The 23,378-nt window shown below is 39.5% G+C and overlaps 1 protein-coding gene across 3 annotated transcripts in view; it reads left to right on the top strand.

The window, feature by feature from the left end:
• The window catches only part of ADGRD1 (adhesion G protein-coupled receptor D1), a 156,019-nt gene extending 133,666 nt beyond the window's left edge, over nt 1-22,353 (top strand). For all 3 annotated transcript variants that reach the window (XM_009555716.2, XM_054082771.1, XM_054082773.1), the window contains 4 exons: nt 14,284-14,410; nt 15,646-15,687; nt 17,617-17,709; nt 18,414-22,353. In XM_009555716.2, the coding sequence (XP_009554011.2) occupies nt 14,284-14,410; nt 15,646-15,687; nt 17,617-17,709; nt 18,414-18,509 (358 nt within the window). In that variant the 3' untranslated portion in view covers nt 18,510-22,353. The remainder of the gene's footprint in view (nt 1-14,283; nt 14,411-15,645; nt 15,688-17,616; nt 17,710-18,413) is intronic.
• The last annotated feature ends 1,025 nt before the right edge of the window (nt 22,354-23,378 follow it).

Raw genomic sequence — 23,378 nt, 5'->3', positions numbered from 1 at the left:
TCCAATCAGGATTTATACGGCGTTTAAGGAGAACAAACCTCTTTGCTGGCCCCTTGCCTAAGGTTGGGTCATTCCTGATGAGCCTTTTGCAGTGCACAAGGTGCCACCATGCACGGGAGATGGGGCGAAAACGTTGTCAGCAATATGATATTGTGACATGTGGGAACAAACGCAGGTGTGGTGCCACAACTCCCACCGCCAGCCCCCCCCCAAAAAGCTCTCTAAAGAATTGCTTGTGTTCTTTACTTTAGAGTTAAAATAACAGAAATTTCAGCTTTCCAAAATCTACAGAGAAAAAGAACTGTGAAATCCACATTGTTTTGTTTTAATAATGGCCTAATTGGTTTTGGGTTTCAATGTTTAATATCTGATTTTAAAACATCAGAGTATTGGTAGGAGGAACACAGTGTTCTGAGCCTTAACTTTATCTCTGGTACCAGAGTTACAATTAAATGCTGGTCGTTCATCATTAAATGGTACAACTCACTGTGAGCAGCAATAACTTCAAGAGTTTGCTTGAACTGCTGCATTTACATCCATAGTCCAATTTATAATCCTGGAACTCTATGTCAGCTTTACGCAGAATAATAAGACAAATATTACAGTTATGGCATTGCAGAAGGTAAATGCTTATTTAAACATGCACTTTGTGCAGAGCTCTGGGTGACCTTGTAAATCACTACCCAGTCTGACACAGCTCTTAGCTAAGTGTCTTTTACATATTTTTCCTGATAATGCTCTCTCAAAATGAAATTAAATAAACAAGAAAACACGGGTGCATTAAATTAAAAAATCCTATTTGAGAATCAAAAGTAATTTTAAACTTCTAGATACTATATCATGTAAGAAATAGATCAGTTACGGATATTTTGGAAATTGAAGTTGGAAATTAAGCCAAAGTCTGTTCAAATAAAAAAGATGCAAGGCAAAAACATATAGTTTAGTGAAAGAAACTGAATAAAAACCACTTTTCTTTTGGAACAATATTTCAAATATTCAAAAAGGCAGTTAAGTCAGATGGTAATTGAAAGCATGAGAATGTCAGGAATAGCGAGATCTTTGACATGAGGTGCTGTAATCGCCCCACGAAGAGGCATGTTCTTTAACTCTGCTGTATTTGTTATCCCTGGTGAGCTTCTCCAGCCGCCCTCTCAAGTTATTTGCCTTGTTTCCATAAAGATAGTGAAAAACTAGGGAATATCTGAATACAGTAACAGAACAGAGAAGCCCAGGCCGTTCTCACGCGAGTAGAGATAGTAATGATTCAGGTTACTTGTTCCAAATGTAAGCAGCAATAAGACAGATCCAAATATACACAGAGCCACATAAAGGAGCTTGCCATGAGCCATTGCCAGAGCCCACTGGGCAGAACAGGAGCATCAGCAATTCTACAGCTCAGAAATTAAAAAAAAATAAGTAACCACAGAGTCTCTTTTTCATTTTCCTCACATATATAGAACCACAATTGTACCAAATACTGTATTAACTTTACATTAGTAAAGCAAAGGGCTTGAGAACGTTCCAAAACCATGAGCCAGCAGTGTGCCCAGGTGGCCAAGAAGGCCAATGGCATCTTGGCTTGTATCAGAAATGGGGTCACCAGCAGGTCCAGGGAGGTTATTCTCCCTCTGTACTCGGCACTGGTGAGACCACACCTTGAGTGCCATGTTCAGTTCTGGGCCCCTCACCACAAGAAGGATGTTGAGGCTCTGGAGTGTGTCCAGAGAAGAGCAATGAAGCTGGTGAGGGGGCTGGAGAACAAGTCTTACAAGGAGTGGCTGAGAGAGCTGGGGTTGTTTAGCCTGGAGAAGAGGAGGCTGAGGGGAGACCTTATTGCTCTCTACAACTACCTGAAAGGAGGTTGTGGAGAGGAAGGAGCTGGGCTCTTCTCCCAAGTAACAGAGGACAGGACAAGGGGGAGTGACCTCAAGCTCCACCAGGGGAGGTTCAGGCTGGATATCAGAAAAAAATTCTTCATGGAAAGAGTCCTGGGGCACTGGAACAGCTGCCCAGGGAGGGGGTCGAGTCACCTTCCCTGGAGGTGTTTAAGGAACGGGTGGATGAGGTGCTGAGGGACGTGGTTTAAGGGAGTGTTAGGAATGGTTGGACTCGATGATCCAATGGGTCCTTTCCAACCTGGTGATTCTGTGATTCTAGGAAAAAGCCAAAAGAGCTTCCAACACAAGCTTTGGCAGTGGGGGCAGCTTCCCTGTAGCCATCTGCCCCCACGGCCAACCTGCACCCCATAAGACAGACAGCAGACCACAAACCTCCTGCTCCTGGAGACCTCAAGAGTACCACAAAGGGGTGAGGGAGAAAAAAGGTGGGGACCAGAGCTTGGCACAACAGGGCCTGAATGCTGTGAGGAAGTCAGTAGGGATGAATGCAGATTTTCCCATATTTTCCAGCTGCAAGCAGGTCCTTGGGAGAAGGCAGGAACCAAACCAGTTAGCAAAACATTTTGATTATGACAAACAAAACCCCATTTCTTTAGAACTTTTCTGCAAGTAATACAGCATGAACTATGACATTGACTTCGATAAACATAGTAAAAGCCGTATGTTGCCTGGCTTCTTTAACGCCAGCTTAATAAGAAATCAAATTCCTCACATTATAGCATTGCATATCTGAATGCATTTCTGCATTTTGTGTTATCCTCCAAGGCAGCAGTTACTGGGAGTTTTTAGAAACCAAACAGCAAGGCAGAGTGATTGTAGTTGTACTTCAGTGGTTCTTTTTTTCCTCGTCTGTACATTTGAGACAGGCAATCAAGCAAGTAGTCGGCTATTTATTTGCCGCTACTGCAGTTAAAGCTCATATGAACCATTACACAGAAAATTACTTTTCTTTCTCAGTTTATATGTATGACCTTGATAGTTTTGCTGTTAACTGGTACTGTTGCCATGGAAATGGGAGAATGATCTTTCTGTTGATATCATTGCATAATCAAAGGTCACTGAGACTATTTAGGTCAAGAGATCATTTTCAGAGTTCAGCTCCATGGGGGGTGGATGGTATTCCTCAGAAATTTTGTGTATGGGCTGATGTGATTGTTACTTTGTCATCCTAATTTAAACTATGAGCCCCGCTGGCTTCAATCTAAGAGCCAGAAATATTTACCAAACCTAAAGATTTCAAATCAACCCCATCTCCATGAAGCTGCTTTTCCTGGTTTTTCCCAGGTATACAGAACTACCAAGCTATGAAGCTCATCGCCACTTGTCAGCTGAGCAGTGGTAACTGGCTGTGTAATTGCTTCTGACCGCTTTGAATTATGTGTAAAACGCACTCACTTATAGTGGGAAAAGCCTCTGGTGATGGAAATTTGAGTCTCTCCAGGATGCAGCTGGCTCAGAAGTTGCTTTCCTGATGGCTTCTCATAAAATCTTGATATTTCTACAAGGGCAGTTTAAGAAAGGACAAATAGGAGCCTGTCCTTCTCCAGTGGACATTGACAACAGTTTTTTTCTTTCCCTGCAAAACCTGTGTTCAAAACCTGTCCCGTTTTTGACAGGCTACATTTTCTAGATTACCAGTCATTTTTGTTGCTTGAGTCTTTCCAGAGGACCCCACTTTTCTTGGAATCTGATACTCAAACACCAATGTGATGCTCCAGCTTAGGCACCACCAGCACTGAGCATAGAGTAGGGGCTACTTCATATTTTTCACCTATGGTGTTCTTGGCTCGACGTGACAGATTAAGAAAGAAAAAAAAAGTAAGGAGGCCACTGACTGCAGTTTTATAACTCTTAAAAAAAGAAGTTCTATAAACTGTGTTTCAGTACTATTATAATTAATTAATAGAACGTAACTCCATGTTAACATCTCATCCTGTGGTTTGGACAATTCTTGAGATGTCTAGGGAAAAAAAAGTCCTCATCTACATTAGCCTTCTGGTCTGGCAAGAATAGATGTACGCTGCCATACTCTCCCCTTTCCTTTGCCTTTATTTTTACACAGAGACTTTTGAAAGGTCTCTCTGCCCGTAGTTGCTGTCTCACTGAGTAGGTCTACATTTTTTATGTGCCCTCTCTTTTTCCCTGCATGTCCTTTCAGAACAAGCTGTGCCCTTTCATATCAATATTCCAGTCATGTGAATTCTTCCTTCAACTTTCCTGTTATGCAAGGAAAAGTGAACACTATGAGGTCCTTTTCATAGCTTCTGTAATTTGACAATCCCTCTGTATTAGCACCGGATCTGTCATCTTGGTTTACTGCCGGGAAAGCAAAGATTTTCACTGCATGATATAATAACTCTAAAAATGACTCAGATGCCAATAAATAGTGCAGAAGACTAATTTTCAGTGTGTTGTTTCAAGACAACTTGCAGAGATTTAGCCAATTAAAAATAGTAGATGTTGGAGTAATGTAGATTCATGCCTCACACTGGCAATATACCCGGGGATAGTCTGTACAGAAAGCTGTCGTGAGGTGGTTTCAATGGTTGGACTCGATGATCCAATGGGTCCTTTCTAACCTAGTGATTTTATGATTCTATGGAAGAAGTCCTATATTGGGAGCTCCGAAAATGGCTAAAACAATGGTGATTGTAGTGAAAGCAATATAGTGTGCAAATGTTGGAGAAAAGTAGGTGACGTCTAGCCTGGTGCATCTGGCACCCACAGGCAGGATCTAGCCCTTGGGGACATTTCCATTGCCTTGTCTTTGGAAAAGACAGGTAATGAGTTTACTAGGAATAAGCTGTCACGACAAATTCCTTATCCTGTGCTGAGTCCAATGCAGAGCTAGGCACTGGGTCCCTGTTAGGAGAGAGGAGGAGTCTGAGGGAACATCTGTTTTCACATATGCAGTATCCAGAGCAGCGAAGGATAGCGTGTCCTTTATTTTATATATGTTAATTGTCCTATAATTAACTTTATGGTCATATTTGACAATTAATTATTTGATATCTTTGTCCGATCTAGAAAGAGAAATAAGATTTTCAATGCAGAATTAGCTCATGGCTAATATTGATAAACCCAAATCCTCCTCACAGGAGTGTATCGCATGCTGTATAAAATAGAACCAACCCATTAGGATACTGCAATTTATTTTCCTTTTAAAACAACAAACGAATCAATTCCAAATTCCCAGTCAGTCTTCTTTTGTGAGACTAATAAAGAGCTTCTGAAGTGGAAGCGAGTTATATTCTCTTGTCTTTTCCCCCCTCTTGCTTCCTTTAAAGTATCTCCAAATCAGCTTTTAGGGAAGAACCAAACCCTGTAAGAAATAGGCAAGTGAATGGTTTGTGTTCAAGAAATCCATTAATCTTCACTTTTGTAAGGATCAGAGCTTGGTTTTTTTTGACTTTTTCTTTTAAGTTGCTTTCATTTTCCACATAGTTTTCTGAGAATGTGATTATTTTGGCTTCTGGCCATGGTTGCCAGTGCCAACTACTGAGAAATTTGATCTGTCACCCATTACTCGAGTCTCCCAAAAACTTTTACAGGAGCCACATTTTTGGACTTCCAAAACATGGGACTTCCACAAACAGTCAGCCCTATAGACTACCTGGATTTTCAAGAAATGCACCACTGATCATGAATTTATTATAACTAATTGTATGCATTCCTTGCCGGTGATGATACTGAGCAGGTTTGAAGTGATCATCTAACAAGAAATAAGTTCTTTCAGAGGTTGCTATGGGAAAAGAGAAAACATATTCTGTTACACTGGGGCTGTTGTTGAGGTTCAAGAGATACTTCAATAGAAGAAGAACATGAACGGAAGCACGGAAAAACACAATGTTTTTATGGTTAAGGCCCAAATAGGCTACAGCCTATTGATCAGCAAAAGCTCCTGGTCACCTTTCAAAAACGACAACTTCACTAAGAACAGAGAAGCTTTTGAGTGTCATTTGGGAATGAGCACACGCACAACTGGGCATCCTGTGGAACAAAGCCTCTCAGTGCAGGTACTATATCTCCTTATCCAAACCCAGATATTAATACTCCTTGGATGGGTGTAGAACAGTCTTTGTGGGAAGAAGCTCTTATTTTCTTTGATGACTCAGTGGCAAAGTTTAGTGGAAAACTAGCTCTAACCTGCTACGTGGAGTTACAGAAGCAGAGAATGCTGTCTCAACAGCAATGCAATGAGAGAATTAGTGTCAAAACATGTTGGAGAAAGGAATTTTACAAAGACAATGGAAAAATCCCACTGCAAATTCAGTTCCCTTGGGAAAATAGCAACCACTGAAAATTCAGCTTGCAAGGACATGAAGTATTAATTCTTTGTATTCTTCTAACAGCTTGTTTTACGGACAAGAAGGAGGAGATGTTTTAGTTAAACACTTTCTTTGGGAAGTATTGTCTTTTTCTTTTGCAGTTTTAGGATCAGGGAATGGAAGTGACACAGGACCTGATTCGCGGGAGGCCTTAGCAAGGCACGGATTTCTAAATCCCTGACGAGGTGCTGAAGTCAAAAGTCAATGCCACCAGCCACTAGAATTGCCTTCTCAGCATTAAAATTCTTAACGTACACACATTTCTGTTAATGGCCATTATTTTGTCAGGCTTGATGGGAGTTTAAAGGCATATTGGATTTCAGTCTCTGCTCTGCTGAATATTTAATATACAATAAGAAATATTAATAAAGCAAGAATTAGGTAGGACTCTCCTCTCTCAGGGGAGTGCCTCTTGACTAATCTGTGGAGCACACCTTCTCTCTCTGTCCCAGTAAGTATTTAATTACTTAAGTAAGTGGGACAAGTTTGGTAGGTGAGAATGAGCATCAAGCAGGGAGTCAAAACGCTCTGCTGGAAAAAAGGGAATTACAGTCCCTTAGGCAGAAGAGTTATTTGAGCCCAGACCTCCCGTATTCTGGGCAAATGCTGTATCTACTAAAGGTAGCTTTAGCTTTTGGGAAGACTTATGAGAAGTGGCACTGCTTTGGCAGCATCTGGCTTCTTCTGAGGGTCTGTGGTGCGAGAGCTGGGCGTTGTACACCGAGTGTCACAGAAAAGGAATAAAGCCACAACCTCTTCCCATTCACAAGATAAAAATCAATCTGAATTTAATTGCTGTTGCAGCTGAGATTTTTTTTTCATAGCCGTAATACTTTTGACGAGGACTGTCTTCACTGGATTATAAACGGCACCCACCAAAAAGCAATGAACTGAAGTATCTGTAAATATGTCTTGTTCAGTTCCACAACATGACTTTGGAAGTACAAATAACATTTGGGAAAATGGGAAATGGAATCTGCAGTTATGAGTGGATTTGTCTTTTTTTTTTTTTTTTTTCTGGAATTTACTACAGTTGTGTCTAGAAATCACTTGAGAGTAAGCCAGGAGCTATGTATGTGTCAATTAAAAGACATTCTTTGTCCTATCAGCCTTATTGTCTGTGTAGCCAAGACATAAAGGGCAGGAAAAGAAAAAGGTGCATGTATATTTGCAGAAGTTCATGTGCTACTACTGCTCAGTGGCAGAAGCAGAACTAAAATCCGTCTGTTCTTTCTGAGATGAGAGCTCATTAGATCAAGATGTCAAGCAGAGTTCAGAGATTAATTTCATTTTGAAAAAAAACACCCAACACCTACTCTCAATTTTCACTTGAACACAGTGTGTGGAATAAATTGGTTGCAAAGGTAGAAGAGGTCCTAAAGGACTTGAGTCTCAGGTCTGTGCTTTGGGTACTCTGCTGAGCTGCCTACAATACCCACAGAGCATCACTACAGAAACTTTGTTGTTTGAAACAAACTTTGTTGTCTCTACTTTGTGACTTTGAGGAGCGGAAAGGAGCTTGGCGCTGTAGACTCCAAATGATATCAGTGTCTTTGGATGAGCCCCAAAGACTGTTGCATATGTTTTCATTGCTGTTCACTGCCTAGTTCACTAAAAAAGATGAGTTATCAGTATTTTTCTCTTTACCTGTTTGATGATGGTGGCAACCCACCACCTAAATCACTCTAGTATTAGTTTTGTTCCTTGGAGAATCACATAAAAAAAGGAGGAGGAGCACACAACAGTCCTGAATGCTGCGGTCAGAACTACCGTTCCTGAGACATCATGAAGAATGAAAGCCTGCCTGCTGGTCCGAGGGAGCGGACAAGGTCTGTGCTGGAATCACTGCTGAACTTGAATGAAAACTAGTTTCATTTGTAGTCAGATTTGCTGCATGTGGTTTCCCAGCAGCTCTCCAGCTTCCAGCTTAGAGGTCAGTGAACCTACTTGTAACAAATGAGAGACTGAAGCTAAATTCAACTTCTCCCAGCATTAGTCTGAAATGTTAGTTACAAGTTTTGGGGTGTATTTATTTTTCATATGAAGTACGAAGTGTATTGCTGACAGTGGCTAGCAAAGAGTTTAAGAAACAAGAGAGAAATTTGAGTTAAAAGGCCTTTTTGTCAGGGTAACAATTTTGGTGAAATGTTGTGAAGAATTTTTGCTTTTTTAGACACTGTTTCTTCCAATTATTATATAAAATCGGTGTATAAGTTTGAATTTAGTTCTTACTTCAGCAGGCATCATGGCTGAAAAGTGGATGTCAGAAGTCTTAAAAAGATTAGTGCTCCATAAAAAAACCAATAAAATTGATTTGTGAATTAGAGGTCCCCTTCAGAGAAGTAATAAAGTTTTCTTTGTGCAAGCAGTGAAATTTCTTTCTTGTAGCTGTCAGTGTAGTCATTCCGTATTGGTGTAAGATATCGACAGTGTGCTCGGGGCAATAGCAGAAAAGGGCAGAGATTAAATAAGGGGAAGGGAGCGATCTCTATTGAGTAGAGCTGTTCTGTACCGAGCGCAAATACAATAAAACTATAAGGCCCAACCCTGCTCTTGGAAAAATGTTCCTAGTAACTCCAGTAACAGTGCAATGATTTTATATGATGTTGGTAATGAAAATGCATCTCAGAGGTGCTGAAACCTGTACTTTGTGCACAACAGGACTTCAATACAGCTATGATAATTATCCAACTCAGAAAACTTCCCCTCCTCTATTGATTGATTGGCGCACGCTTCAGCATCTCAGCTGGTGTAAAAGACTGGCAAACAGTCCGTCTCTGAAGGGGCAAGATAGGCAGAAACCATCAAAATCCTGCACTGAAGGGAATGCTGAAGCAAAAGCAACCAAACAAAGCCAGGTGAAGAAATCTGGAGTGGAAGATTTCTGGTGAATAAGGTTGACTTCTCAGGAATTAGAATTAAACTGGCAGAACAGGGAAAGGGAAGAAAAATACAAGAGATTTTAAGAAGTGAATACCTGTTAAATGAGCAGATTGTTTAGCAGTTAATGGAGAAATTTAATGCTCTTCTTACTAGAAGTATATCAGAAAAGAAATCGGAGTACTTTTGGAGGGCTCCACCCTCCCCCCCACCAACAGGACTCACACGCGAGTGCTCAGCTGAGTGGGACTGGGAATGAACTTGTAAGAGGCAGTGATGCCCACAGAGCAGCTGCTGCAGATCTGGTGGCAGAGGTCGTGGCACTGTGCAGCACTAATTACTCGTTACGTGCTTTTGGCAATAAACCGCCACGCAAATCTGAGTATCGTCGCACCAAAGTGGTTCTTGGCGAACTGTGCTTCAGAAGTCGCCGCAGCCCAACCAAAGAGATTGTTGGTGTCGGGGCAGAGTGAACAACAACCCTAACAATGCCTCAATTGATAGATAATAACATGTGTGTACTTTAAAAAAAATATATTGGCAACAGGAAACAACAGAAAGGAGAATAGAAATCATCTGTGCTGGTTTTGCTTTGTTCCTAATTAATTAATTTCTGGACTGATCCCTCAGAGTATATAGATGCAGCGAGACAAAAAGCTCACCAAACTTAATGCTATTAGGCTGCAGAAGAGTAACAATATCTGAGCTTTTAAAAGTGCGTGGAAGAAACAGGCTGTTAGGTTGCTCCTAATTTCAAAGGCCAGAGCACAGGAAGGGCATGCAGGAGAAGTTTAGAGAGTTGTTAGGAGAGTGGTCATTGCTTTATATTCTAACACATTAGGACACAAGAATATTATGAAGTCCTGGTGGGGATGGACCTCAGCATCTGCAAAGTAAGACCGGTCCCTGCCCCACAGTATTCTTTCTTCACCAGTTTCATAGACAACATAAAGCTCAAACGATGGCAGCACAGTTTAAGTCATGCAGTGTTCCTTCTCCAAAATCAAGATGTGCTGTTGAGCTAGATTGTGCTCTATATCTTAGTGCACTAGAACTAATCTACTAAAATATTCATGTGGCAAAGAAAAATGGGAATAAAAAAAAATAATGTGCAGTGTGTTGGAATTAATGTGCCTAGTGGAACATTAACTTTCATATACTTAAGGTTTTTTAACCTTGTCACCTTAATGGTGTCCTGACACAGCATTTTACATTTAGTATTTTTCTTTTTTTAAAGTTCAAAGACTAAATTAAATAAAGATGGGAAAGGGAGGGGTAAGCAGAAGAAAATAAAAGAGAATCAGGAACAACAGAGCTGAGTTCCTTTGCTTGGTGAGTAAAGATCATAAACACCTTAAACTACTTAGGTTCTATGTCTACTACTTATTTCATACATAAGGTGAAATTCAGAGCAGGCAGGCATAGAAAGCTATGGAATAATTAGGAAACAAAGAAGACTTAATGAGATTTTAGTGCTACACATGCAGACCTGACCCTTAGATAGTCTGAAATAAATTTCACCCTCACACGCTGCTATTCTGAAATGATGTGCATGAAACATTAATGCATTTGCATGAAAAATCTCATACATCTCTATTTTGTTTTCATTTTTAACTATGTATTTCTGCTGCACGTGTGCTGAACGCTGTGCTTGATAGTGAGCAGTCTTTACTAATAGGATCCTGAAAATCCAAACAGTAAGAAGGATCTTGAAAACATTTGAAACCGAGTACCCAATTCTATTCTGCCCCCAACTACAAATTACAGATGAAGCTTTTTATGCTCAGAGTCGAAAAGAAATAATGAAAACATATTTGTGGCAACAAACCAGCTGGGGAAAATTATATTCCAAACTGCAAATTTCATAAAAATCAAGAGTATGAGAACAAAAGAGAAAAAGGGAAAAGGGTGGTTTGTAATGAAGACAGATTTGCAAGAGTAGCTGTGTTGGGCATAGTAATGAGCTGTTGTATCAGGTTAGAGAGGACATCTAATACATTGTGGAATTTGAAAGTACCTAATCCATCTTCCAGGTGTTCGTATATCCTCCCCTATTGCCTGCCCAGAGTCCTGCACAGACGTATTTTCCTGAAGGGCTCTGCACGTGTACAGTCTTTCTGCACAAAGTTGATTGCAAGAGGTGTTCTGCTGGCAGTTCCTCAGTGGAGCATGTCTTATGTTAGTGTTGAGGTGATGAACTTTCATCTTAACAGGGAAAAAAACCCAAAGCATCCTTAATTCATTAAAAGAAACTTTTTTTTTTTTTACAATAGCATGTTTTATAATGTATGTTTTAATTAAATGGGCGATCTCAAGCTTTAAGGTATTTCTTTATTTTCTGGCCGAACAATCTCTTTGCATTGAATGTACAAATGAATTGTGCAGAAATATTCATGGCCAAGGACATAAAAATAGGAATCAATACACAAAACAAAAGAAAATTCCAGATTCTTCTTTGTCCTAGATTTCACTATAAACCTGAAGCCTATGCTTCGACATACCCTTTTAATCAAAGATATAATGAAGTGTGTGCTCAGGTCACTGAAACGAACAAGATGTCTTGTTTCTAAGTTTAATTAAAAGATTTCTTCATTGAATTGTGTTGCACAAAATTCTCATTTGTTTTATGTTTGTTGTAATTAAAAGTGGTGTCCTGTCACGCAGCTCTGTGGACTTCTCTCCTGAACCTGTATTTTAATCTGTTCAAGGGGATAAGAGGCCAAAGTAGGACATTAATCTTTCTAAAACAACGTTTTGTCTTGTGTAGGTATCCAGTGAAATAGCAATCTGCTCATTTCCATAAAAATGTAGCTTTAGTGAGCATGGATTGACTTCTAGTTTCTCACTGCTTCTGTTCCCTTTACTGCCCCCTTGGCTTCTTTATCTAGAATTCAACCATCGACTAAATTCACTGAAATATTTTAAACTCATATTTCATTGTAAGTACATGCTTAAATCCCGTGAGCTACAAAGAGGAGTTAAGTAAGTGTTTATAAGTGCTGTGGTAAGTAGGGATTAGATCTGCCTTGCTGGTTCAGGATGTTTCATACAGGACAGATCTTTTCTTTGTGCTTTCTGCCTCGTGCCACAAAAATTGTGCTCAGCAGCCCAGGAGGAAGGGTTTGTCCTTTGATAGCTGTCACTGAAAATGCGGTATCTGAGTGAGCAAAGGTTTTACACGTCTTCAATCCTTGACAGGTAAAAATTGCACTGGGCTGTCTGGTTAGTCATGTCTTGACAGCCAGACTGGTTTGCCCTCTGCAATTCATGGGGGGTTGAGCGATTGCAGAGTGAACAGACATCATGGATGCTTTTGGGTTGCCCAGTCCTGTGTCACAAGGTGTGTTACTGGGAAAAAGAGAGTGATGACTTATTAACTCCATTATTGTTCACCTGGCCTTGCTTTATTTTACACCTACCTTTGCCAGGTCAAATTGATGAGAAAATGAGCTGTTGAAATGTTTATCGTTTTAATCAAAAAGCAAAACGGAGTAGGCTAAGAACGGAAGGACTGCCATCTTGGATTAAGCCACGTAGACTGGAGGTCCATCCAAACCTCTGTCCACTCTATAAACATCAAGCAGAGTCATTTTTCCAAACACATCCTCCCACTTTTCAGCACACAGAAGATAAGAGACTTCCTGCACAAGTAGCTGCATCTGAGGTGTCACATTTAGCAATCCACCACAGAACTACCTTGCCTGACTTTATTGGATCCTTTTTAGATACCCATAGCATCCTGTGGTAAGGACTTGCGTAGAGTAATCTGGTTGCTTTCCTATTTTCTCTGTAACTACACTAGAAACACTCTGTTGGGCTATTACTACAATACTCTTGAAGTCAATATTACAGGGTATACGCAGACACAAAAGTACAATTCTTTAGAGCAATTAATTAGCATGAATCACAGGTGATGCTCTGAGGACTTCATAAGCAGAAGACAATTGTGTGGGATGAGCAATAATCTATGTGAGTTAAATTTCATCTGTTCTGCTTGTCTTTCTTGGAAGTAGCTGAGTGGTACTGAGTTGTAGAGAGAGAGAGATTTGCAATGTTTATGTCAAGGAAGAAAACAGATGCAAGCACTGCCAGTACCTCTTCTGCTGGGTTCTGAGTGCTCTGCGAGGTCTGGTTGCCCTTAATTCCTTCTGCAGATGAAGGAAATGAGCTCCTCATAAAAAGTACATCATTCATTGGTCTTTAATGTAGAAAGCTGTGAGTACACTGAAGAGACATGACTGAACTCATACAATTCTAAATGCAATGCCTTTGTTCTCTCTGTGGTTGCTTTTGTTTACTGTTTATATAAAATTTGGTCCACAGAATTCATCTAGCAGAGAAAACTTTCCATGATCATTTAGTTCTCTGCTATACCACAATTTCTTTTCACCTACCACTATACAAACACACTGTACATAGTTCATTAACGCAAAACCAATTATCCCTCATATTTCCTCAGTGCTATTAGCTTTTCAGCTGTTGTATCACCTTTTATTGAAAGTCTGCCAAGTCCTCCAACCTAAGCAGAATGAATACACATCAGTAGAGACCTCCAAGAAGCATAAGCTATTTCAATATTTGGCACGGATTTCTCTGAATCAACTCTGAACAAAGCAGGGTGGTAGAACAATACTGTGGTATTAGAGGATTTGCATTTTACGGAGGTACATCATGTTTCTTTCCATTTGTGGTGATTAAAAATCCCAAGTCTCTTTCTATAAAAGAAATACCGTGTTGTCTTGACTCAACTATAGTGCTAAATTTATTTTGGGTATACTATGTAGTAGTTTTAGTTTTTCCACTTGACGTTTCCTTTGTTCTCATTCTCTACCCTCTCTTTTTAACTGTTACATTTGACTCCTCACTGACAAAATGACGATATAACCGAAGATATAACTGCCGTAGTTATAGGACCATCTCCCCATCTCTTTACCTGTATCATCAGTTACCGACTCTCCATCTGTATTCGTCCCATGTGATACCGAATTATCTTATCCTCATTTTCATAGATGAGAAATGAGTAATTAACAGACTTGTCCATTAAAAGAGTTATTTGGCAAAGCGAGTCACACACACCCTGCCTTGCTGCCAGAACATAATGGATAAACTCCCTGCTGTGGCAGCTGAAATTTGTTTAACTCTCTTAACACATTTCCTACTTTCATTTTCTCTTCCAGACTAACAGCTAAAGCTGTTGCAGTTCTCTTACCAATCCTGGGAAGCTCATGGATCTTTGGGATTTTGGCTGTCAATGCTCATGCATTAGTATTTCAGTATATATTTGCTGTTTTCAATTCATTACAAGTAAGTATCTGGTGGGAAAGTTTATGGCTACCAAACTGCTACCGAGATCCAATAAATGGATCATTAGTAATGTTCTCACATTCTTGTGTTTATTGGAGTGTTTCTATGTTCCTTCCCCTGTCTTTCAAGTCTATATACAGCCATACAGCCCTGGTGATCATTTAGTCTCTGTATGAACAGAGCTTTTATCCCACTCCTTAGTGTTTCCAGTAGCAAAAATTAAATGAGACAGTGAGCTTGAGAAATGAAATTCCTTCTTCCATCACCGTGTACCACAGGCAAGATCCTCTAGTAGAGATACCAAAACAATTTTTCAGTGTCAGTTGGAGGCTTCATTACTGAGACTAAATGAAAGTGAACACAAGTTTGTGAGAATAGTGCGGCTTAAGGCAAAAAGTGGAACTATTCTGTGTGCATGTGACTCTTGCATGCAGGCAATTAGATCCTCCTGTTCTTAAGACATCAACCCAGAAAAGAAGCTCTGCCCAAGAAAAAATGTAAGCATGTGCTTAGCTTTACCTGGGTATTTCAGTAGAGGCATAAATCTTACAGGTGTGTTATTATTCTTTCCCAAATACTGATTACAAATGGTGAAAAAAATTGAATTCGTTAAATCCTTTTTTTTATCTCAGGAACAAATGTCACTATGGTCAGAAAAAGAGTGCAACAGAGCTGGTAGCTGATAAGAAAAGTTCTAACTTTCATCCAAATCATAAGTTTGAAAAATATAAGTTTGGCTGAATACTTCCCAAGAGAAAATAACATTATTTTGGGAGGGAAAGGGGATAGGATCTTTTTGATTTCCATTGGACAAAAAGCCCAAAGATAGAAAAATTCTGTAATGAAAATTTTCCTTATACCTTGCTTTTCTAATGTGAAAAATAATGCTCTGTTGCTTCACAAAGAGCATTTCTCTCTGCCATTATCTTTGTGTGCACAGACAAAAAGCTCTCTTGTTCTCATGAAAATAGGATTCCTGCTTTATTTCAGGCAGATGTTTCTCCTTCAGCTCCCCAAAGTTTAGGAATTACTGTTTTGCAGGAAAAGGTCCAGCCAAGCCCTACAGTAACCTGATGCTGCAGGTTTCTCCACTTCAACGCGGGGCAAAATTTGATCTTCTCTTTGATTTTCATAGATCTTCAGCTACCCAATACCTGCTTTACAGTGTGAGAAATACATAACTGTATTTCATTCCTTATAGTCAGTCTCACCCTTCTCCTTTTATCTGTTTTCAGGGTTTTTTCATGTTCCTGTTTCACTGTCTTCTGAATTCAGAGGTATGTAACCAAGTGGGGTTAACAAATTTGATGTTGCCATATTCAAGGAACATAAGTATAAACCAAGAAAACACCTTCTCCATTATTGTTGCCTGCTATGCCACTGCTTTCTTTTTTCTAACACGACTGTTAGTGACTCTGTGACTTGTTTTGACTCATGCTTGACATTTATTTTATTTAACAGAAGATTCCTTTAAAAAAAATAAATAAAGAGGAGAGAAGGCAGCTCAAGACTAGGGGAGAAAGCACACCTGAGGGCAGAAGGGTCTGAGCAGGATTTGGGCTGTGCTGCGGAGAGAGGATGCTTAAATAGCAGGAGCAGGATTCACTCTAGCAGTCCCCACTGGGGGAGCCTCTGGCTTTGTTACATCTCCAGTTCCAGACAGGAAAATATTCTCAGCAAAACATACTTCTGTAAGTAGCTGATGAAGTCTGTAATGGGTTAACCAGAGCAGAACACATGCCAGGTATTTTTATTGGTAGGAAGTTCAGGTTTTCATAGTGGACCAAGAGGAATCTTTTTGCACTGAGGCTGTTTCAGAGCGACTCGGGTAAAGCCAAGGCAAGGCTGGTGACAACGGAGCTTTGCCAGTCCTGGAGCTTGCAACAATCTCACCTCCCACAGCAGATAGCAGAAAAAAACCCAGCAACATGTACTACTGATAACAAAAGTTTCTTATGAAAACCACTTCCAGCACTCCAACAGGGGGATACTGCTCAGGCAACACCCACATAGCTTTGATTCTCCTGTGTTTTTTTTTTCTTCTGGATACTGCTCAGTAGCTCTGTGCCATAGCCTGCTGCTTCTTCTCGTGCAACAATAGCTCTCCAGCTTTTCTGTGGAGGCATTATTTATTAACATTTGCCAACCTGTTCACTCTTCGAGCATCCGTACGATCTTCGCTACAATCCATTTGCAGAGTCAGGACTGACTATAAAATTCTTAATCTCTATTGAAATCAATGAAAGTTAAGCAGGCAGGTTAAAGGTAAGGAGGAAAAAGATTTCTTGATCCTGTTCTCCCCCATGCTGAGAAACCTTTATTCCTGCCATCAATCTTCAGTTGCCTTACATCAAATATTTAAAGTGCTGTGTTTTCCCAGGAATCTCATGAGAAATGAAATTCAGAAACTTTTATCTTCAAAAAACAGTTCACATTTCGCTAATGTGAACTGTAATTTCTGGAGAGTAGGTCTTACTGGCTCCCTCATATGCTGTGCCTATCTAAAATGCTGCAAGAATTCTTGAGAATTTTGTTCTTACCATAGAAATAAAACTCAGATAGTATAAAGCGAAATCTGCAGGTATTTCCAAGTGGCTGGGTAAAAAAAAAGAGAGCTTTTTTTCCCACTGTGCCTGGACAAGAAATGCACACACCTTATAGAGAAGCAGAAAAGAATGAGTTTGACAGCGACCGGAGCAGCCTCTCCCGCAGCACCTCTCCAGCGTCACCAGCTGGGTTGTTGAAGCCCCCCCACCTCCCTCAGCAATCTGGCTCTGCCACTCCTAAATTGTATTTTTCATCTTTCTTGCTGCAATTTATGATTCTTATTTCCCATTTTAGCTACTATGTGTTTAAAGAGTAGATATTTCCCTTCCTCTCTGCAGGAAAGGGAAGACTGGAGGACTTATCCTGCCTAGGAGCATGGGATAATCCAGATAATACGAAAATGTTGCCAATGAATTGAGAAATAAGTGAAGTTATACAACATTTTGTGTTTAAAGTAGGAGTACTTGAAAAGTAAAGTTAAATTCTATAGTAAGAATATAAGTAAAAAGAAAAACAGAGGAATAGATTGCTGGTTTTTTTATACAATGAGGTTAATGTGGAAGAAAGATAGTGGGGAACTGATTGTAAGCTACACCTGTGAAAATAAACACAGCTTTTTCGAAAGAAAGCCTCTATCTGGTTTCATTTATTCCCCAAAGGTTAGAGCTGCCTTTAAGCACAAAACCAAGGTCTGGTCCCTTACCAGCAGTTCAACTCGCAATATCAATGTGAAACCCTTCAATTCAGACATTGTAAGTATTCATCTTTCTTTTTGTTGTTTTTTTGTTCTTTTTATTTGCTATTGTACTTGAAAGTGTTCCACATTAAATTCTCTTGGAAAGAACAGGAGATACGAAGGCACGTGGGGTTTTTTGGCACTTAAGCTAATGCATGGTGTAGGCAGGTGGAATCAGCAAGTGGTGAGTTGCAGCTGCAATATCTGTCTTGAAAGCAAAGGAACAAATTCTGTTTTCCAGTAAACTATCAAATAAAAGTAAACAAAGGTTTATGAACTCTGGAGTAGGGTTCAATGAGACTGTTCCCATCAGTTGTAATGGACTTGGTAATATGCTTTCAATCAGAATTTTGGCAATGTATTTGCCTTATGATGATGGCTTTTTGATAGGGCACTTTTACATTTAAGCCTGAGGAAAAAAATCCTTAATAAGCCAGCACAAGAATATGTTTTCCTAGCTCTCTTTAAATTGTCTTGGAGGAAAAGATATTTGTTTCTATAAAGAACCAGACTTCTGCAGTGATAGGTATTAGTAAGAGATTGCTGCCAATCACTTTAGATCGTGGCAATAATTGCTTAAAAATCCTTTGCGGCATGTGCTTTCAGGACTCCATGACAATGCTGTAATGTAAATAGATGCTTTCAAGCTTTTATTTCATCCAGACAAGAGTGCTTTAGCAAAATAAATCAATCTATTTTCAATATTATTTTGTTTTCCAGATGACTGGGAACAGGCCAGGCACAACCCCCACAAAGCTGAACACCTGGGATAAAAGCACCAATTCAGCCAACCGCATTGATTTATCAGCAGTCTGACAGGAATACCAGCTCCTCAGTGAAAATCAAGCCATACATTCAGGCCCACCAGCTTATTCTCACTGTTGATACCAGTAGGAAACTGCTTTTTTAATCACTACCTAACAAATTGGAAATTGCCGTATTGTTTTGTTGAGCAAAGAGCCCTCATCTGCTTGCCTTCAACGGTGTGATCCATTCTACCACTTGGTACTACCAACAGCTGTAAAAATAACTAGCACAAATATACACTGGATGGTTTTGTCACCAATGATGAAAACACTAGGTACGCAAAGAGGGCTTATTGCTATCTGAATCATTCCAGCTCCCAGAACCGAGGAAAGGCAACATACCTCTGGAAAGATGGATTTTTGTGCTCTGAAATGAAATGCTTCCCATTGTGATGTTGTAATGGGGCTATTCTGGTCTTGCTGTGCACTCTCTGTTTACATTTATTACTTTACATAATCCAATTATTGAAGTGAAGCCTTTCCAAAATGCGTAATGTGGTGATTAATTTAAATGCTCCAAGGAAGCCAGGAGTTGGGGAAGAAGCAGGTTCCAGCTACTTAGCTCCCAGCATGGCTGTGAATTGAGCAACGCTAATATTCACACGTCTCAATGCACTTAAACAGCATATGTAACATGTAACGCTCCTATACGTGGGCTATTAGTCTGCTAGATATTCCTGTTTACATAGTGCCTACCAAAGATTAGTTTCTAAGATTATCCCCATAGCAGTCCACAGCATTTCAATCACCGATTGGTGTCTGCTGATATATTGCAATGCGAAGTGTTCGTATTGCTTTGCTTGAAGCTTTTGGATGCAATCAACAACTGTCCATCAAGTGCATTTTGCAAATGCGCTGTAGCTCTTGGGAATCAAAACCTGGCACTGTGACTTATCTTTCTCCTTTTACTGGTCCAATCGAGACACTGAATTCCAACCACAGAAATGTATCATAATGATATACTGTGAAGACAGCCAGACTACAAATAGGTCTATGTATTGTTACCTACAGACATCTTCTAAATGAGTCTCTGCAGAGACTTTTGTGGTTTTAAACTCTGCTCAGCACTTAATAGCTTCTGCTTTAGTACTGCTATGAAGTCTCTTTAAGGAGAAGAAAAACACTGTAATTTTTCTCTTGACTAGTGTTTCGCAGGTTCTCAGAAGTGATATGTGGAGCATAAGGAAAGTGCAATCTTAGTAGTGCCAACAATGCAGCTTTCCAGCTGGGGGACAGCAGACTATAAGCCCTGGAGGTGATCAGAGCTCCTAAACATGTGCCTTGCTCTAGGATTTTCTCAGCAGCCAGGGTCTCTGGTGCAATTTCCACATCATAGAGTGGCTTTGCAGCCACATGTCCTTATCCGCAGTTTGTCCGCATTTGCAGCGTCTGGCTCCCTAAGAGACCAGGTATGCTGCTCTGCAGGAACCACCAAGGTAATTGGCCTTACTGGGCCATAAAAATACTACAAAAGGAGGGAAATATGCAAATGTTCAACCTTGTTCTTTGCTAAGAGGTTTTGTGTTTTGCTCTTTTTATTTTTCTTTTCTCCATATTTCCTTCCTGCAATGATCTCTCAGTTTGGACCAATGTTTTCCCCTTTCTCCCCTTCCTGGCCGAGATTTGTTTGTGTGGTCACCGAAACCCCGCAGTCTGCCCAAGTTGGTCTGTGGCTACAAATACCAGATATATGCTAGATTTTTTTCAGCTGGAGCAAAGCAGAATGTGACAGATGTCACACACATACGCGCAGGAATTATATAGGCTTCCAAGCTTGTGTTTCCTATTGCTAAATAATTCAAGCTGTTGACAGCTAACTCGAAGGTGGGTCAGTAAAAGCTAAATACCTAAATGGCTATGTCTTTATTTTGGCTTTTGTGTATGGCTTTTCTACATTGGACTGTCTTACAGCTGTACAAATATATGGGCTTTTCTTGGCCTGAGAATGATTGGGGTCTTTTTCCCCTCAAAAGCTACAGTAGAAGGAACCCTCGGAATGTATGGAGATTGTAACAGAACAGTACTGTGATAACAGAGTTCAGTGTTTGTATTGTGTGCAGAAAACATGTTTAACCATTTTTTTTATACTGGAGCATGTCTTTTTTTGTTGTGGTTTTATTTTTACACTGTGACCATGGATATAGATGGAAACCCTCCTTGATCATTTATCTTCTGATCGTTGTATTATAGCACAAAATGTTCCATGAATGAACTACAGTACAGATAAAAGCTTTGTTTAGAAAGAAAAAAAATAATAATCTTAATTTTAAAGAATATTCCACTGTGCACAATTTTCATGGCCTGCGATTCCTCCTCTGCTGGTGTAGATCAGTGACCTATGTCACTGCCCAAGGTCTGCTTGAAAAAAAACATCCAACGTAAAAATGACAGTACAAAATGACAGTAGTATGAAGACCTAAATCTGTTTTTTATCCAAGTATACCATACTTTAAATTTCTTCACCCAAAAATAAGCATGAAAATGTTTTGGGTTTTGTACTTTAGAATGTGACATAGATGTATTATGTATTGAGGAAGCATTTATTATCTTGTATCTGCCGAGAGCCACTGTGGATAACCTGCATCCCAGGCTTTAACTTTTGAAAGTTACTTGTGATGAAGCAGTTTATCTTGTTGTTTATGTCACTTGAGGTTAGGAGCTAGAACGCTGTGTTTATAATATGAGGCTGGGGATGGGGTTTCTTCTGTTTCTGATAAACTGATAAACCCCATAAAGTACAAATGTGTTCCACTGCCACCTAAGTCCATTCTTTTTGTTTCATTCAATGTATTTTTGTTGTTATTGAATGCAGAAAATGTACCGAATAAGAAATGCTCAAATGAATCTTTAAACAATCTCCTCCTGTCTTTAGTCTTTTGAAGCTTGAAAATCTTGCAGTTTATTTATGGGCTTGTATATAGCAGCTATTGCAATATTTTTCTTCAGGACAGCATAATTTTGTCAATGGTATGAAATCTTAATTGAATGAGATGTGAGTTTTAAAGTAGGTAATGTAGCAAGAACAACTTTGCCAGTAAGTAGTAAAATAATTTAGTTTTGTTGTTTCCCCCCCCCCAAATAAATAAGAAATCTTAATTTCCTAGAAGAATCTTGTATTTGTGCAAATTATTCTTTTGACATGGGTTATAAACAACAGCATAACAGTTTTGGTTCCCTACACGTACTATCATTGTGATTAAACAAGCAGAGCTTTACTCATACGAGAAGTCCTACTGTGTGCATCAGGGGCACCAGGTAATGTGCAGACAATATATATGTATTAAAGTTTAAAACCACAGAATATATTGAGAAAAGTCATTCCCACTCCTTTAAGAAAGAACTAGTTTCTCTCTCGAGCCAGGCAATGGGTTATAATGAATACATTACAGAAATCATGATTTTTTTTAACTAATTCGTAGTGTGCTCAAACTTTATTACTACTATACTGAATATGATCATGTATACCCAGAAATGTTACACCTCAAAGAACAAACAGCTCCAAAAACTTGTCATCATAGGGGTGCGATCCTGTAAATGGCATGTTTTCAAGGTTAAAGGTAGTTCTATTATGATTAATAGGCTGCCAACTGCCTCCTTTATGTTGCATATCTGTGTAGCTGTGGTGGGGTAATGATGGGAAGTTAAATAGGAGGGGAACTATGTGATGGAGAATAACTAAAGCAATTATACCCTGCAAAAATAAAGACTGGAATGTAGATGAGAAAGGTGTTTCATCATCTTTGAGTACCCATTACAAAGAAATCTTCCTCCCTTTGTAGCAAAGCATATATAAAAGAATGCTTTCTTGCTGTTCTGTGAAATGTAAAGGGTATTTTTAACATTTATCATTCATGACAGAATAATAAATTACATAATTTTGGCACAGATTTACATCATGTTTGCTTTAAAAAATATTTTAGTTACATCTATGTTATGCTTGGGTGGCTCAGTGTGGTGTGTCATGGACAGTTATTGCTGTAATTGCCCTCGTTCACCAATTTTCTTTCTCAATAATCCCAAATGTTCTTGGAATTCGGAGGCCATTTTTCATCTTGTCAAGGGCGATTACAATACTAAATGTACCACAGACATCAGCGTATTCACCAGGTGCTGACACAAGGCAGAAATATTGAGTCATAAGGGTGGCTTTTAAACATTGCTCAGTGCATCTTTGCCGATGCACTTCCTTGACCAGCTATTAATTTGCTAAGGGTAATTCTCAATAAAGTGGTTTCAGGCTGTCTAACTTACCTGGTCCAAAGGCAACTGAAATTTCTCTCCCCATGTTATTTGCTGTGGTTACTTTACAAAAGCAGGCTTGATTGGACATTGTATGTGTTACTTTAAGCATGCACCAAGCTAAGCATTTGCTTATCTCCGTTTATGAATACAGAATAATGCATAGAATAGTTCAAGCAAAATAATAATAAAAAAATATTTTTTTAAATTAAGCACAATGAGCAGCTCTGTCGCTGCATAACCCTTAAGTTTTAGTTTGTGCTGATAATATTCTGGAGGGAAATGCATAACAAAACAAAACAAATTTTATACTTCCCAAGTGTCTTAAGTTGAGTAGCAAAGATCAAATGCTCCTTGGGAAATCTGGGTCCTATATACCAGGATTCCGACAACTTAAAATTCATATTATGTTGACTATAGTATGTTTCCTCCTGGCATTTTTGTCTCAGATTCTGCACAGGTCAACTAAATGTGAGCACGTCTTCTCACTTAGCCAGTCACGTACCACTAATTTGTCATATTTTACCATCTCCAAAAGAAAAAAAAAAAAAAAAAAAAAGGAGGAATATTTGAGCACAGAAGAAAAAGGACAAAACTCAGTCCTCATATGGACCCATGAGACTTTGATACTCTCTGCTGA

The sequence above is a fragment of the Cuculus canorus genome, chromosome 17 (assembly GCF_017976375.1).
Source record: "Cuculus canorus isolate bCucCan1 chromosome 17, bCucCan1.pri, whole genome shotgun sequence".
Lineage (NCBI taxonomy): Eukaryota > Metazoa > Chordata > Aves > Cuculiformes > Cuculidae > Cuculus > Cuculus canorus.
This window is presented reverse-complemented; position numbering and strand designations above follow the sequence as displayed.